This window comes from Oreochromis niloticus, linkage group LG9 (genome assembly GCF_001858045.2).
Source record: "Oreochromis niloticus isolate F11D_XX linkage group LG9, O_niloticus_UMD_NMBU, whole genome shotgun sequence".
Taxonomy (NCBI): Eukaryota; Metazoa; Chordata; class Actinopteri; order Cichliformes; family Cichlidae; genus Oreochromis; species Oreochromis niloticus.
Window position 1 is genome coordinate 23,901,332 of NC_031974.2, and position 16,842 is coordinate 23,918,173.

A 16,842-nucleotide genomic window follows, 5' to 3' on the forward strand; every position below is an offset into this window, starting at 1 on the left:
CACTGCGTAATGAGGTCAGTTAAGGTTCAGCGTTCCTGTAGACTGACCTGCTGGGCCCGGCCCTCTAGATCCATCTGGCGGTTGTGCGGATCGATTGCGGTGCGGCTGGCGCCGTCTCCCACTAGCGGAGCGGACGGTGCGGATGTGCACTTCACTGACTTTAAAGAACGCCACCATGAAAGGCTGCTTATCCAGTGCACCGTCACGTCCTACGAGCCCCGCCTCCTTGGAGCTGACGCTCTGTCCTGTTTAAGAAAAAGATCACAGTAAATACGAACCACAGAAGATCAAAAACTTCCAGCTATGACTGCTGACCTTTACTTTGCTGAGAGAAAGTGATGCATTTTAACTGCTCCAACTATGGCTTTGTATTAGAAAAGAGACGTGCAATTGAATCCCTCACCGCTGCTGGTCTCCACGCTGATCTGCAGACCCAGGTTGTGTGCAGGACTCATCACCCACAGGTTACTAGTGGCAGTGATGTCAAACTCCAGCCAGCCCTCCTCAGCCGCCCACAAGCTGCGAGACTCCAGCAGGAACAGATCTGCCTCTCTGTGACATAATGGCAAACAAACACAAGAAGAAACTTATTAGACGAAACATTAGTAATACTTGTGCCAATACTGGCATTTGTACATGGATGTACTGGAACGGTATTAAAAATGGGTGTAGTCATCTCATCTGACCAAAGGACGTGCTTCCAGTTTGCATAATCTTTCTCCACTCGTGTCTTGGCAGTTATTCTGGGCTCTTTAGATGTAATTCTCACTAGTTTTCTTCCCAGAGTCTTTGAAATATTTCCCTTCCTACCTCTGACAGGCTTGTTCTGCACTGTTTGGGTCTCTTTGAATCTCTTGATGATTTTTCTCATTCCAGTTCTTCACATTTCATAACTTAATACTAAACTCACATCTTTTGTTTGTGGTGGTAAGATGCTTTCTCAGGTGACAGCTCACACTGTTGCTGAAGTTTTTATACTGTGTGTAAATTGGAAGATAAGGTTTTCCAGTCTTTGACCATTACAAAGTTAAAGCACATCATTGCACGGCAGAGGTTTGTCCTTTATAAAAGTCAATAAGAACACCAGTTTTCAGGGGGGCAATGATACTGAGCCTGGTCATTTCTGCTATTGCTGAAATAATTCTGTCATTGTTCAAATAGAAATAAATTACACTAATAATTTTGTCTTCTGTATTAAGTCAATTAAATACAAGCTGCTATTAGATATTGTACTGCCAAAAGTGCTATGATTGACCTAATGCCTGAACTATGCTTCCAGGTAACTTGACGTCCACCTCCCCAGAAATGTAACTACACATCTGTTTGACGCATGAATGTGGAAAGTTATAATGTGGGGTTAAGAGGGAGTTTCCAGTTACGTCGTAAGTCACGACGGAGATTTCCCGCAGAAGTCTGAATTACGCTTAAGGAGTCCACTGTGCTGCTTTCCACCGGCAGCAGATCATTTTGGGTCCATGTAGCTTTAAATTTTTGCCTTTTCGATTCATGATTAATAAATTCTGACTCAGTAAAACTTGCTGCTGTGTGGCTCTGCCTCTTTAGCGTCCTCAACAGAAATGACAATTTATACCTGTTTGGTTTACTGCATTCAGTCTTATGTATAAAATACAGGGGCAGCAAAGAGCATCACTGAGATCATGCAACACTAGAAAGGGCAGATCTACCGCTTTAAGAAACCAAAGACGCAGAAGCTCTTGGTTTGTATCGAGGTAAGAGTATCATAACAAAATGACAGGAAGACGGATAGCGGCACTTAACAAAAAATGCTGGGATACTGTATTCTACTCTAGCGTAGATCTGACCTTAAAGTCTACATCTCTGAGGGACTACGAAAAGGAAGGAATTAAAAGTATGATATCAGGCTACATGCATGTTAATATCATTTACAAAAAAAACAAAAGTGAGTGCATCGAATCAGGCTTCAAATGTGTCAAAAGAGGAGGGGGTAAAAATAGTGACAGCAGAGGAGATGTAAGGAAAAGACAGTGTGAATGATAAGAGGCCACTGTCCTCCCACCGTCCCATTACAGCAGTAATAACACTGCGGCGGTCCTGTCGGACACTCCTCCACGAGACACATCAAAGCCTCGCAATCATCCAGGTGTTCAGAGAATGCCCCTGCAGTCATGCTTCAGCAGCCCCTCTTTATTGCTCATTAATGAGTGTTTCTGACGGCTTCCGTATGAGCACCTACACCCTGTTTTCCTACACGCATATGGTACTCCACCCTACTGCTGAGTTCGCACATTTGTCCCAGGTGCACTTGTGTTTCTGCCTCATTGTCGTGTAACGCTCGCGTGACAGAGAACAGCAGGGAGTCCATGAGAGAGACACCTGCAGGGTGACGGTCTACTGTACGAATGTGTTATTGACTGGCTGCTTTAAATGAACTGGAATAATAAGGTCAAGAGTCAAAGTCGTGTTTCTTTGTGCCATAAATCCCCTTTATGAGTCTTGTCAGTGACTTGTTAAAATTGTTATCCAAGGTAGGAAAATGTGACTCGCAGCTGGCCTGGTTAGTTCACATGCTTTCGTCTTTGAAACTGGTGCAATGGCATATTTGTAAGACCGTAAAAACGATATGTAAGTCAGACATCTGGAGGAAAAGACAGAGATTGTAAGAACTAACTCTCCTGAGTTGGTACAGTCTTTGTCTTTTCTCAATACAAAGTCAGGCCGGCCACCTTTTTTTTTGTTTTGCATTGTAATCTGTCACATTCCTCAGCCGGGCGTCAGGCTAATTAAGCGCTCTGTCATTACAGCTCGGAGTCAGAGCACGAGTCGGGTTTTATAGGAAGGAGGAGCACGAGAAAGTTAATGGGCTTCCCGCTGATTATGAAGGGACGGTTTTCCAAAACGGAGAAAAAAACAGTAATGACATAAAAGCTTTGCTTGTGTTTTTTCTCATGTATGTGACAATACCTCAGATGATATCTGCACTGAAGAGATCGAATAATGTAAAACTGCAGTTACTAGCGGGTATTTATAAATGCAGTTTATTTCTCCATCCGATAACAAGCAGGCCTTTTCTTAAAGGCATATAAATGGACATATTTTATCTCTTTAACCTGAAAATATCTCCAGAAATAAAAATGTTTTTACTGGAGAGAAAGTGAGAGCACAAACCAGCCGCTATAGGGACAAAGGAGAAAATAAATAGCTCTCAACATCTACTGTGTGTGAATCCTCTGACAGACTGAATTGTTTTTATTTAACACAAAACAATTAATCAAGTGTAACAGTTCGTCATTCATCAATGGCTTTTTAAGGAGAGAGTTCCTTTGGCATGTGACTAAATATACCGAGCTACGTAAGGCTAAAAACAGATATCAGACATTCTCTCCATGTTTGTGCTGGTCGACGGTGGGCGGGCTTGATAAAACACAAATGTCATTCAGAAACTCTGTTTATCTAGCCCTGCAGTCTTAATGTAGAGTAAATGTTTAGGATGCTTTTTCTGGTGAGGATTTTGAAGCTGTGCTATTTCTGTAATGCTTGATTTTACATTATAAGCACAGCAGCTGCCAAAAGTATGTGCAACACACGGGGAGACGGAAAGAAGTCGTCGTTTTTGCACCTCGATATCCAGAAAATGTGAACGTGAATACTTTTGGAGCCTACAGGAACCTACCTGCAGGGCCAACGACGCACACGTGTTTCACAGCTAAGAGCTGCTGAAACCCAAAGTCCGATTCCACTCATCGCCTTGGAGTTTCATAAAATTAATCTCAGGGTGAATTAGAGGAAAATTTAGTAGCTCAGTCCCAATACAGTATTGCGCAAAAGCCTTGAGCTGAACCTCATTTCTTTATATTTTGCAGTGCATCGAGTTATTGAAACATCCAAACAAACATGGGAATACAGTATCCAGTTAGCTTGTCCAACAACAGAGTTTGTACAATTCGATCTCAAAAGTCAGAATTTGGTATGAACTTCTTTATTCTTCAGCAGCCTGAATTCTCCAAGGCAGCTTCCTCATCACTGCTTTAAGTAGTCTTCAGGAATAGTTCTCCAGGCATCTCAAAGGACATTCTTCTTTGGATGTTGGCTTTTTTTTGTTCTGTTCTCTGCCGAGATGTCAGATGCTTTCCAATAGCATTGCGTGGTGGGTTAAAGTCTGATGGTATTTTTCTGTGTTCGTAATTACATCAATTTTGACAAGATCTCCAACACCACTGGCTAAGTTGCAGCTCCAAACCATGACACAGCCTCCACCCTGTTTTTCAGACGGTTGTAGACACTCACTTTTGTACCTCTCTCCTGGGCTTCTCACATACTGATAATTTGGCTTCATCACTCCATCAGACATGTTGTCACTGATTTTCAGTCCAGTTCTTGTGTACTTTGGCATACGACACCATTTTCTTTCTGTTTCCCTTCCTTAAGAATAGCTTCTTAACAACTGAGACTATTTCTGATAAGGCTTCAGATTCTGTATCATGTCTTTTCTGGATTTTTTTCCTGTTTCTTTAGGACATGAGGTTCAGATACTGTTCATCTGCTGTAAATTTCCACAAATGTTTCTAAGGACACACTGCACACCACGCTGAGATATGCCAGGTTTTTAGCTAATGGCTCTTTGGAAATCACCTTGTTTGTGCAAAAACAGTATTTTATATCTGTCACACTGTGTTATCTTTGGTATTTTTCATAAATTCAACTACTATTTGTGCTCCAGAGCTTTGGTAATAATCAAATATTCTCAGCTTCAGCCAGAGAGGTGCGGGGTGAGTAATTTTATGACCCCCAAATCAAACCCATACATAAGTTACACATATCTGCTCTGCTATGATCTCACTGTAAGTGAGACGGATGTTAAGTGCTCAAGCCAAGATCGTGCACATTTAGCACAGATAAAAAAACGATTGTGCAAATCATACAACTGAAAACCAGTAAACGATTATTATTTATTCAAGTATATTTTAAGAAATGTGAATAAAAGAGTATGCAAGAAAACCAAAACTCCTATATTTAAGATATAGTGTGGTATAGACAATTCTGAGATTTATTGTTTATCTAAAAAGATGATCAGTGCTAATTCAGTTGGACATGATGTGCTAACATTTTGTCAGTTTTACTGGAAACCATGCGACGTTAATGAGACGCGTAAAACCACAAAACGTATTACTTCTTTGTGTTTTTCCCAAGTTAGCACAAAAATACACTCATAGTTTTGCACAAACACAGATGAGACAATCAAGAGAAAATCTAACAGCGAATCAGGCTTCAGCATAGACGTTGGAAACTCTGTAAAAGTTTATATGCTACCTGTCAGGGTGCTCCTTGACCACCTGGTAGACTTTGAGCAGGAAGGTGTCGTTGCGGAAGGCACGACTCACGCACTCCTTGTAGAGGCGAAACTCGGCGGCGGTGATGGCCTCACCCTCTGGGATCTGCGAGAGGTTGAACTTGAACTCCTTGTGGTGACGCCTGTGCGGTGAGAGCTCCCTGTCGTACTCCACTGTGGGTTAGAAACACATACGCATGCTTTTAGGACCATAGCTCACACAGGGCGAGATATAAACCAGGGTGAGGAAAAAAGCTATTAACGTAAAGCTAAATGAAGCTAATGTTCATCAGAAAACATCGCGGGTTGATTTGTGCTTCTACAGATCAAATGTTATTCATCTCTTTTGGCCCGTATGCTCTCTTTTCAGCAGCTTGATTCAAGCTCATGATCCATTTTCCACAAATAGGATCAAATTATAGATCCGCAAACAGGGTTTCAGTGTAAATACGCAGTAGTGAATGATGAGCGGATATCCTTTTCAGACACGCCTTTAAAGTATGTCAAACATGTGATTTATACATAAACTCTAATAGGTTTCTTGGCTTCCACTTGCTATAAATAAATCCCTGTTATCATCAGTTCACAGCAAAAGGCCAAAAGCAGCAAACTTAGAGTCACTCTGCGACCACTTCTGACAGCGTGAAATGACGAAAACCAACAAAATGCTCTCCCTCCTATGTTTTAAGTGCAATATGCACCATAATGATAATGTGCTCTCCGGGGAATCGTTTCCGTCTCTGCTGGAGGTTTCTCTCCCACAGGGAAGGACCCGGAGAGTCGACAGACACGGGGAGTAAGACGGGGACAGGAATAAAGAGGAGCGTGTTGTGTACAATTAGAAGGCTGTGTATAGAAATACCCAGGCCAACACTAACAGTAGATGTTATACTCATCAATGCGCTATTCTTACCCCATCACACTTTAAATAGACCCTCGTACACCCCACAGGCATGCTCACACACACGCTCTATCATCATCTGCAGTTACAGCTCAGTGCAGCGAGGTTCAGCAGACTTTTCACCCCCACCGACTGAGCGCAGAACAACTTGGTACCACAGTCAGACGTACACTACCACCTCAGTTTTTCACCCACTGTGAGATCGAACACAGGCCACGTTTTCACACAACTCAGATCCATCTTCCGCCTTGATCCGTGGCCAGTCTCACGCTCCAGTTTGAACTGGTCTCGCTCCCAAACCGACCCACATGTGCAGCAAACGCCTCCAGAGAAACACAGCCACCACATCTAATCCGCTGTTGGAATACAGTAAACATGGAGGGGGCTGCAATGAGCCTTTATGCTCTCATTTATACATTTATGTGCAGCTGAAGGCAGAAAATTTATAAACATGACAATGAGGATGAGGGGGGGAGATAAAAAGGGTAATTATGGCTTTTTGCTGAGCAATGGCTGTATTCAGTTGTGTGTGGGTGTGTGATGTAAATAGCTTCATTCCTGCAAAATTTCAGGATGTGCACTTTTGTCATTGCCTGCCTGAAAGACTCTTTGGAAGGACAAACGATTTGTTCATTGTTCAGACAAATCAGAAGTTTAGAAACACAAACGTGACGCTCCAAACCAGCAAACTGCAAAAACTGCAAAAGCTTTTATGGAGGTTCTCACACTTGATGATCAGTTAATGCATTTGAGTGCATCGATTCGCAGCACCTGGCTGCTACTTACTCTTTTAATTCCTGTGGAAGCAGGACTGCACAGAATCGTGTGAAAACTGTCTTTTTAACTGGATCATACCAAAGCTAAAGTACCAAAGTTTAACTTATACTTTGTGCAATTAAATTTAGTTATTTAGACTGTACAAAACAGAGGGAACACCAAAGGAGCAACACAGAAGTCAGCACACACTGACTAACAGCTCTATGAGGAAAATGTAACTGAAATATACAAAATCAAAGGTAAGGTAAAGGATAATACGCTTGGTATAAACTAAGTATTTAACAATTAAGTAAATTACATTTGACTAGATTAGATTAAATTAAACATTTTAAAATTCAATAAAATTACATGGAAAATTACTTAAAGTCAGCATTTTAGGCATAAATATTTATTGGAGTGCTGAATAAAAGTTCATTTTATTAATTATAACATAGGAACATGTTTTCCAAAGACTTTGATTTAATCTGATCAAATGTTTGCCCTTTAAACCAGGGCTTTTCCCAAGTTTTGGCTTCAGGGACCCCTTATAGACCAGCGGTCCCCAACCTTTTTTGCACCACGGACCGGTTTACGTCCGACACTATTTTTACGGACCGACCTTTAAGGTGTCATGGATAAATACAACAAATAAAACCAAAGAAAGATTTATTCATAACACACGGGAAAAGACCCAGGGAAACTGAGTTAATGATAAAAACAATAAAAACCCTGAAAACCATCAATTTCACATCCGAGCTTCAAATCTCGGGAGTTGGGGGACCGCTGTTACAGAGGACAACATTTTCCAAGGACTTCATCATAAACCTGATTCTGATTTATTTTGTTTGGTCTTCGTGTCCTTGAAGATGTGGATCTAAATATTTCTTTATGATCACCAGCAAACGAGTTAATATGCTAAACTACACAGTGACAGCAGGATAACTGACCAAAGATGACATGGGAGGGACTAAAGGACAAAGTATGCCTCCCTTATTGAAATATATGGTCACAGGTCCCAGCATGAATCAGTCAGTTATATTTTATTTAAACAAAGTCAAAGATTAATTTTGCATACTTTTACAGTCCAAATCTTAGGTAAGAAAGTTACAGTTTTGTACCTGAGCCAGACTTGTTAAAACCTGGTAATTTTTATGATGTGGGGACCCACCCAGAAATGGACCGATGACACATTTTGTTCCTCGAGTCATAGCAGAAGAGAAACTGTGTTGATGTGAGAACACTGGAACTAATCAGACTCTCCCAGACATGCCAGCTCCACCTTGTACCTACACCCTGCAAGGTCAAAGCTCCCCTCATCTCTGGACATTTTCAACTTTTACATGAATGTTGAATGAGTGAGCAAAAAGAGGGCCAAGAAGGAAGATGTATCTTTCTGGCTTCACTACATTCTTGAGAAAAAAAAAAAAAAGCAAGTTGATGTGACTTAAATCAAAAGATTATAATAAAACGAAGCATCTCAGTTTACGTCTGTGCGAGGTCTGCCGCTCTGTACTTCAAACACTTTCCACTGGAGCAAAGGAAACCACCTATGGAGCACAAGCTGTTATTCACATCAGCATCACTGCGACTTTTATCAGATGTGACAGTGACCATTTCATCATCTTATTCCAGAAGCTGCCCACACACACACACACACACACACACACACACACACACACACACACACACGTGTTATGTGTGATAACAGGTCTGCTCTTGTGTTCAAGGGTGGATAGATCAGAAAAGCGTTTGTGTCTGTGTGTGGACGCCTTAAACAGAGGTCATGCACCCTAAATGACTTTACAACGCTCACGTCAACACCCCTGAGCTTGAATACAAATCGCTTGAAATGTGATATTCCCCGTTTAACTGTTTTTTACTTGAAAGCTCTCTGATAGACTGTAGGTTGGTGAGAAGGTCAGGAGGAGTTTATTGTGGTGACCGTTTATTATATTTCCTGAAATAAATGTTAAATGTATAAAATAAAACAGCGGGAAGGATTAAAAGCATGTGGAAGACAGCCCTAGTCTAACTGTGCTCAAAGCCAAATTATCTCATTGACAGCTGGACTACAGCCCTTAACGGTGTAATCATAGTAGTGAGCCTACATTTGCATATTTGGTATTTATTTATAACATGTAAAAGGACAGCTTAAGGCAACTGGTTAAATCAGCTGACATTTAAATTATTCAGGCAACAGCAGCAAAGACTGCCTTGTGCCCATGTTAACGCAGGTTTGCTGCTGACTATGGACAGATGTGAGAAACTGAACATAATTCTCCATAGATACGAACCACAGTGAGGTCGCACTCTCCAGAGGTGTTTGACTGATAATAAATGAAGTTAGCAGTAGAGTCATTTTCTCATAGCCTTACTTACAAAAAATCACCTTCATTTGGAATCCAGCACAGCTACTTTTCAGATCAGATGGCTACTTCCATCTTTTACATACAGTCTATGGCAATACTAAGCAGTGTCCTGGAGTTCAACTGTAAACTTCTTTGTGTTTCCTGGAAACTCCAACAAAATTTACTACGATCACACAGGAGAAGTCTCGATCATTCCAGGCAAAGAAAAAAACTGTTTTTGCTAAGGTGGAAAAAAAACCTTATGCACCATTTTCAGAAGGCTCTGATGAAATTCACAGTTTTCACATTTATTTTCATCACTTCCAAACAAAATCTCGAGGCGCTCCTCAGCTCGCTCAGCCTCATAATGAGCCTGCTCAAATCAATCATATTGCTAATTTCAGAGAGGGGACCCACTTTAAACAGCGTCTATATGAAGACAAGCAATTAAAGGCATGAAATATGGAGACAGCCTCAGCCTCACGTCTCAGCACAGCCCTTTGCAAAGCAGCCTGGGAGCCACAGTGTTAGCAGCTAAGTAGCATTCCAGCTGCTTCTCCACCTTCTCAGCTTGAAATTCGATTGAAATCCACTGAGCTTTCGCATCTAAAATCAAAGGGAAGCCTTCACACAAGCAGCATAACCTTTGCGCTAATCCACCATGACGAGGCTTTAAGACAGGAACACACAGAAAGGAAAAGGGATTTGGATTTGGGTGATTCACAGAGGAATTTATTCAAAGCGGTTCTAAAGATGGGAAAAGAGTTATAATTACAATATTCATAGTGAGGCATGGGTGTGTGACCTCGCTGTGTTTTCATTCCATCGCTTATCACCAGTTCTTGAGAAAATCAACACAAACATAAAGTGACTAAGTTAATGCCTTTTCTCTTTCATTCTTACACAGAGGAAATTAAGGTTAACCAGAAAGCCTGACAATCCCGGGGAATTTCTCCGATGATTCACCAAAACACTGCAGGGAATTTCATCTGTTACAAGAAGGGCAAAGCAGTAAGAGTGAGCAAGGGGAGAAGAGAGGAACAAATGATGACCGTTAGACAGAAAAAGATTGAAACAATTAATGTTTGAGAGGAAACGAAAGAAGGCTGAGAAACTGAGAAAACAAGGAAAAGAAACAGGAAGAGGCTGTAAAAGAGAGGCGAGTGGATTTAGGATGATTTTAGGAAGAAACGTTTGTGAACGACACATTAAATTGGATACGGTGAACAAAAGAAAGTGATCTAAAATGACACGAGGACACGATGACAGGGAGAGAGACGTCGATAAGATTATGTGAGGATGGGGAAAGATAGACTCGGCTGTCGGAGAGAGGAATATGTAAAGACCAAAGGGACAAAGATAAGACATGGAAGAGGAAAGAGACGGTCCGGGGTGATATGAGAAAAGAAGCGAGAGAGACAGTCGGTGACAGAAGGAGAGTGAGATGGACGATTTGCAGATTCACTTGGACACTCTGGCGGGAGCTGTTCTCTCATTTCCACCTGCGCAACATCTGGCGCTGCTCTTCAGCTCCTACTGCTGTACGTATTACAGCAACCCACACACATAAACACACACAGCACCACAACTTCACGATTCTGGGTATCTCTTACTTCCACACGCAGCCGTGTGGTCCATAAACACAGTCTACACTTGAAAACTATTATTAGCATATATCTAATAAATTGTTATGTAATGGCTTTGTGACTATGACTGGTCTGAAATGGCTAATAAATCAAGTTACATCAGAAATGCTTTCTTACATAAGATACCTTTCATTACATAATTTTGCTCCAAATTGCATAAAAACTCAGATTAACAGCTGTTGAATGAGGCTTCCAAGTCAAATTTGGAAAGCAAAAGTTCATCCCTTGAAAAAACAGACTCCTTATCCCAACAGACCGACTTTTTACAAACCAAGGCGTGCATCCCTTTAAGAAGCAAAGGAGGAAAAAGAGGAAAAGGTGTCGAAAGAAATTCTAGCAAGAGAAAGTTTGAGCCAGATGCTGATCGTGCAGGGAGACAGCCGGGGTGCACGAGTGGACAAACAGGCGAATAAATGACGAGAAAATCTGAATCTGACAATGACTGATGATCACAAAGATTTAAAAAAAACAAAAAGATTCATCTGCCAAGAAAGTGATCGTTTGCGGAGTTGCACCACATTTGGAGGAGTGAGGGAGAGCAGCAGGAGAAGAAAGTATAAACAGGGAGGAGGAAATCTACTGTATGAGCAGAGGGACGACGGCAAACTAAGAACTAAAAGAAATGGGACTCATACCATGGACGCACCAACTGTTAAACCACGGATCTGTTTTTTAGCCCTTCAGCTAATTTTTTGAACATTTACCTCGGGCAAAATGGATGTGACACATCAGATAAATATCAGCCAGCATCAACGGTAATTACCATCTTATATGCCAATATCGGTCAAAATGGATCGATATCGGCAGATGCAAAACCGATAATGCGATAACGATACATGCCTAATTTACAGTATAAACACTGACTGAAGAACTGCACTGTTCTTCAACATAAGGAAACAAAAATAGGGACTGTCCAGTTTGTGGTCAGCGGTCACACTCTAAATGCCACCTAGCAAATCCCTCTGAAGGACAGCTGGTTGACGGCCGCCTCCATCACATCCCTCCAACATCCTTCTACACGTCCTCCAACCACCAAGCAAGACAGCCATCACCTTCTCTCTCAACTGACTGCTATTATCCTCAAAGTTATCGAGCATGTAAGGAGTTTTTATTCACAATATTTAAGGAAGACATCCTGAATCAAAACTGCATCTTCAGTTTTTCCATGTTGTAGCTTTGCATGCTTTAACCCGTCCTACAATATTACTGAGAGCAGAGCACCTGTGACCCAGATAATCTAGTCTTTAGGGATCCTTTATTAAGTCTCTCACTGAGATTTTACCATGTTGATGACAGGCAGAGAAATTTGGTTCGTTGTGCCAATTTAAACATTTTTTTTTCTTATCCTCACAGTTTCAAACATTTGAGACCCTTTGTGCGAGCGATTTTACCTCAGTCCTATGATGTTTTCTGTCACAGCTCCATTCATGCAAGACTGCTTAATTTTTTCTGAGCAGCAGCCACACAGGGCCTTACACAGACTAATAACACGTCCAATTTTCCTTCATTTCCCAGTTTAGCTAACATCAGCTGCTGCATATAGCAGACCTTTAACTGTTTCTTTTCTACCGCTTGCATCCATCTATATATTTAACTTTTCATGAAAAGAATGTTCCATAATGCACATGTGTAAAAAAAACAACAGTTACTTTGAGTCTTCATCCCATCAGGAAATAACCAATGCTGTCATTTGGTTGTCCTGTTTCAGGTACCAGACGATGCTTGCCTTTTTCCTCTCATGGAAGAGAAACCCCTTGTTAAACCTTGTTAAACTAAGCTGGGCACAAACATCCAGAAGGGTGTATAAAACATGACAAAACTAGAGTAAATCCACGTAAAAACAAACAAAAAAAGCTTTTTTAATCTACTATTTTCTATTAGCTACAAAGTATCTGAGTGAAATAGAGACCGAAGCAGAGATAAAGTGAATAAGAAGGATTAAAAAGTGTGGACATTTTCACAAACACCCTTCAAAATGACCCTTTAAATTTTTGCACACCAAGAACCTGTCAACATTGTTAAAGACTGCGGACGGCTAAACCAATAAAAAATGATCTGGATGTGCAAGGCATGAGAAGAATCCATCTGTGTTTATGTAATTACAGCCCATAATCTGTCTGGTTTTTCTCTCAGACTTGATGGTTTCTGAGGACACATCAGATATGTCCATGCCTTCTATTTATCATTAATTTCTCCCAGCTCTCATCTAATTAAAGCTTTGGCCTGTCAGATTGACTTTTTCGGGAAACGTTTCTCTTCGGCGATTGCCACTATTTCATTCAGAAAGAAAACATCTCATTAAGTGGAAATCTTTATGCTGTAAACACCAGTCTTTTTGAAGAGGCTGAAGCCAGATTTTATGCCTCAAACTCTTTAACCTTTGGCACCGGTGCAGTGTGGAAAGATAAAACATTGAGACATCTGTTGACTTTGGTAAAGCAGAAGAATACTGGCAGCTTTCAGGACATTTACACACACTGAAGCAGCATGAGTGGCCTGAGGTGTTACCATTATGCTTGGCTGCCACCAGGAGCTGTTTTTGCATTCTGCTGAGTGGTTTGGCTCTTTGTAGTCGGGCAGCTGGCAGCACAGCTCTTGGGGTTGAGGTATGGATCGAGGGGTCCGCTGGGAGTCATCATCAGCTTTGAGCAAGGGCATGTGTATATGTCTTTGGAGACTCATCCTGTGTTCTGATCTTCCCCTCTGACCCTGCATCAAAGCCGACACGCTGAGCGCCACAGGACCAGCCAAGGGCCACTGGCAAGAGCGCCAGTTTATATCTAATGCATGTAAGCACAACACCTAGACCTTTAAAAATGGCTGACACACATCCAGGCAAGGTAGTTATATGTGCATAGGCACTGACACATACACAGATCCATGGATGCATGAAAAGAATTATGATAAAAGGTCTTTTAATTTAATTGGATCTGGCCAATTATGCTGTTGTGACATCAATGGCTTTCCCACTTGGGGAGAGAGACCGCACTTGGACGAAACTGCCTTTAGGGCTTTCTGCCAGAAGGCTTTTCTAACACGTGGTCAAAGCTGTGAAAGGGTCTATTTTAACCCAAACCTCGACCTTTTCCAAAAACCTGACCAAACCTGTGGTTGAAACCAAACAAAAAATAAAAATTCAAAAAATAACAATAAGTCCACCAAGTCTGAAAATAAGAACTCGACATTTGCTTTTGGTTTGACAAGGGACAAGAAGCCCACTCTTAAAAGCCCTGTGTTTCGACCGTTCATTCACCACAGGCTCACCAACACTTGGACCCTGCTGCGAGCACTTCTCACTTTAGTATTTTTCCAGTCGTCTGCACCAAACAGCAATCCTATGACATCACAAAAACACCACTGGTCAGTTGGAACAACAGCCTTGAAGCAGCATTAATGTGTCGCAGTAACAACACTAACATGTAATATCAGATACACCCCCCCACCCACGCAGTGGCCGAAGTCAACAGTGCGCGAATTCAGGGCCAGGCAGCAGCATTCATCCATAGCGAGGGTATGAGGCAGTGAGTCCAGCCCATTTGCAGACAGTCAAGCCCCATTAACAAACAGAGAACAGCAGCCAACAGCTCTACCCTGTGTGTCCAACAGAAATCAGTAAAGTGATTTTCGCACATTAGTCTTTACTGATTACTGTTAAGTGCTGCTGACAGATGGTTGAAGACAGCCAAGGCATGCATTTAGTGCTGGAGTGGCCCAGGCACATATGAAGCTATTGAGAATAGGTTTGAGTAAGAATCTACACTTGTTAAGGGATTTTTTTAAGTAAAGATATCTTTGAGGTGTGATTCTTGAAAGAACAAAATACCAAACAGAACTCATGGTGCACAAGAATTGTGCTGCTTAGCGTATCAAAGCTTTACAATAATTGACTATCTATTGTCTTGGCTGCCTTTAAGACTGAGTATTCTTCTGTAGTCACCTTTCTCACTTACTATGTGTTAATAGACCTCTCTGCATTAAATCATACTTGTTATTAATCTCTGTCTCTCTTCCACAGCATGGCTTTTGTCCTGTCTTTCTTCTCTCACCCCAACCAGTCGCAGCAGATGGCCCCGCCCCTCCCTGAGCCCGGCTCTGCTGGAGGTTTCTTCCTGTTAAAAGGGAGTTTTTTCTTCACACTGTCGCCAAAGTGCTTGCTCATAGGGAGTCATATAATTGTTGGGGTTTCTCTGTGTATATATTATTGTAGGGTCTACCTCAGAATATAAAGCACCTTGAGGTGACTGTTGTTGTGATTTGGTTCTGTAAAAATAAAATTGTTTGTTGTTTGGGCGACTATTTTAACAGACAAAGAAGTCTGTGCTTAAGTCTTTTGATGAAATAAATATTAAATATACAGTCTATGTACAGCTATAGTTAAACTATTCCTGATTTCTGGTCTGCACCATACACAGCACAAAAGATAGATTTAATGTAATTTTACTTATATAGTACCAAATCACAGCACGAGTCACCTCAAGGCACTTTTTATCGTAAAGTAAAGATCATACAGGAATCGAAAGATGTAGCTTCCAGGTCTGAAAAGTGCCTTAAACGCGTGTTGTTTTTAATAGCCACCAGGGGGCGATACTTGCAGTTGCAAAAAGACATGCGGCCCTATGGAAGTCTAGGGGAAAACAACACTCTGATGTGATCTCTGCAAACACTTTCCAATGAGTTTATGGGCTCAGTCACTCATTTTGGGTCGAACTGAGTAAAATAATTTTTTTAAATTATGGTCATTTCAGGATATCGTCATTAGCTAAAGCCTTGAGACTGACAAGAGGTTAGCCAATGAATATGCAGGTTCACAGTGAGATCAAACATGGAGATGATGGAAATACTCATCCCGATGCTTCAGCAAAGGACTTTGCAAACCAGTGGGTGACATCACAATAGATACAGACATATTTTACATTGCGTATGATCTGCACAGTCACTACTTGTCACTAACAGACTAGTTCTCAGATGGTGGTAAGAGTGAAAACATTAACCGCTATAAACGATGATAGGACGCATCCACTGATTTAGAATGGCAAAGCACACACTGTGGAAATAATACAGCACTTCCAGAGAGAGCTAGCTATTGCATAAACACAGGCGCACATTCATCAGTGGCCTTGATATCGAGCCTTCTCCCCTTCCATTACCTCCCACAGGTTACAGTACATAATGATCTCACTGGACAGACATCCCCAGGAACAAAGGCCCCATTTGAACCATATAATCACATTTTTCTACAGCCATCATCTTCCACATAATCCCTGAAAAACCATTTGGGTTTTTCTAAAGACCCATCCAAAACCATGACACGTAATGTCAGGCATACCGTCCCAGGACACGCACAAACACACACACACACACAAACTCACACTTATCCACCGAGTATCTGATTTCTGTTCCCACTATCCCAAAGCTCCATCACCACTGTGCTGCATTCCATACAAGATGATAAAATGAAGACTGGATACACATCTATCTTTTGTCGTTTTGAGATTTTCAGATGCAATACGTGTGGGTTTGCATGTGTGTGTGGGTGTGTGTGTGTGCCTAACCCTGAGGGTAGAAGGATAATTTGCTGTAATTGCTCCTCTGCTGGGGCTTTGCTAACAGATAGATATCCGAGGTATGGCTGTTGGACTGAGCAGTATCAGTATTTTCCATCAATGTACTGACAGCTGAGTGGTAGCAGTCTCAAAACTCAGCTCTCTGTGGAGACTCCAGATGGCCTCCAGGAGCTGGATATGTCATACCTGTGTGTCAGTAGGAGATTTTCTTCCATCCCTTCAAGCACAATTTGTCAGGATTAAGATGCGATCCCACTAGCACGGATGTAGGGTTCATTAAAACCACAAGGTTATGTGATTATCTGTGTTTCTCTCTGTA

General features: G+C 41.6%; 2 protein-coding genes across 3 annotated transcripts in view; both read right to left on the reverse strand.

Moving 5' to 3' along the window:
* Positions 1 to 16,842, reverse strand: part of bmp6 (bone morphogenetic protein 6) — a 48,376-nt gene that overhangs the window by 16,247 nt on the left and 15,287 nt on the right. For both annotated transcript variants that reach the window (XM_025910155.1, XM_003443605.5), the window contains exons 3-5: positions 5,290 to 5,482; positions 404 to 552; positions 48 to 245 (exon numbers count right to left, since the gene is read on the reverse strand). In XM_025910155.1, the coding sequence (XP_025765940.1) occupies positions 48 to 245; positions 404 to 552; positions 5,290 to 5,482 (540 nt within the window). The remainder of the gene's footprint in view (positions 1 to 47; positions 246 to 403; positions 553 to 5,289; positions 5,483 to 16,842) is intronic.
* The window catches only part of zgc:101569 (probable enoyl-CoA hydratase), a 51,770-nt gene continuing 40,287 nt past the window's right edge, over positions 5,360 to 16,842 (reverse strand). Inside the window, exon 8 of the mRNA XM_013270348.3 lies at positions 5,360 to 5,482. The gene's annotated coding sequence lies outside the window, so the exon portion shown is untranslated. The remainder of the gene's footprint in view (positions 5,483 to 16,842) is intronic.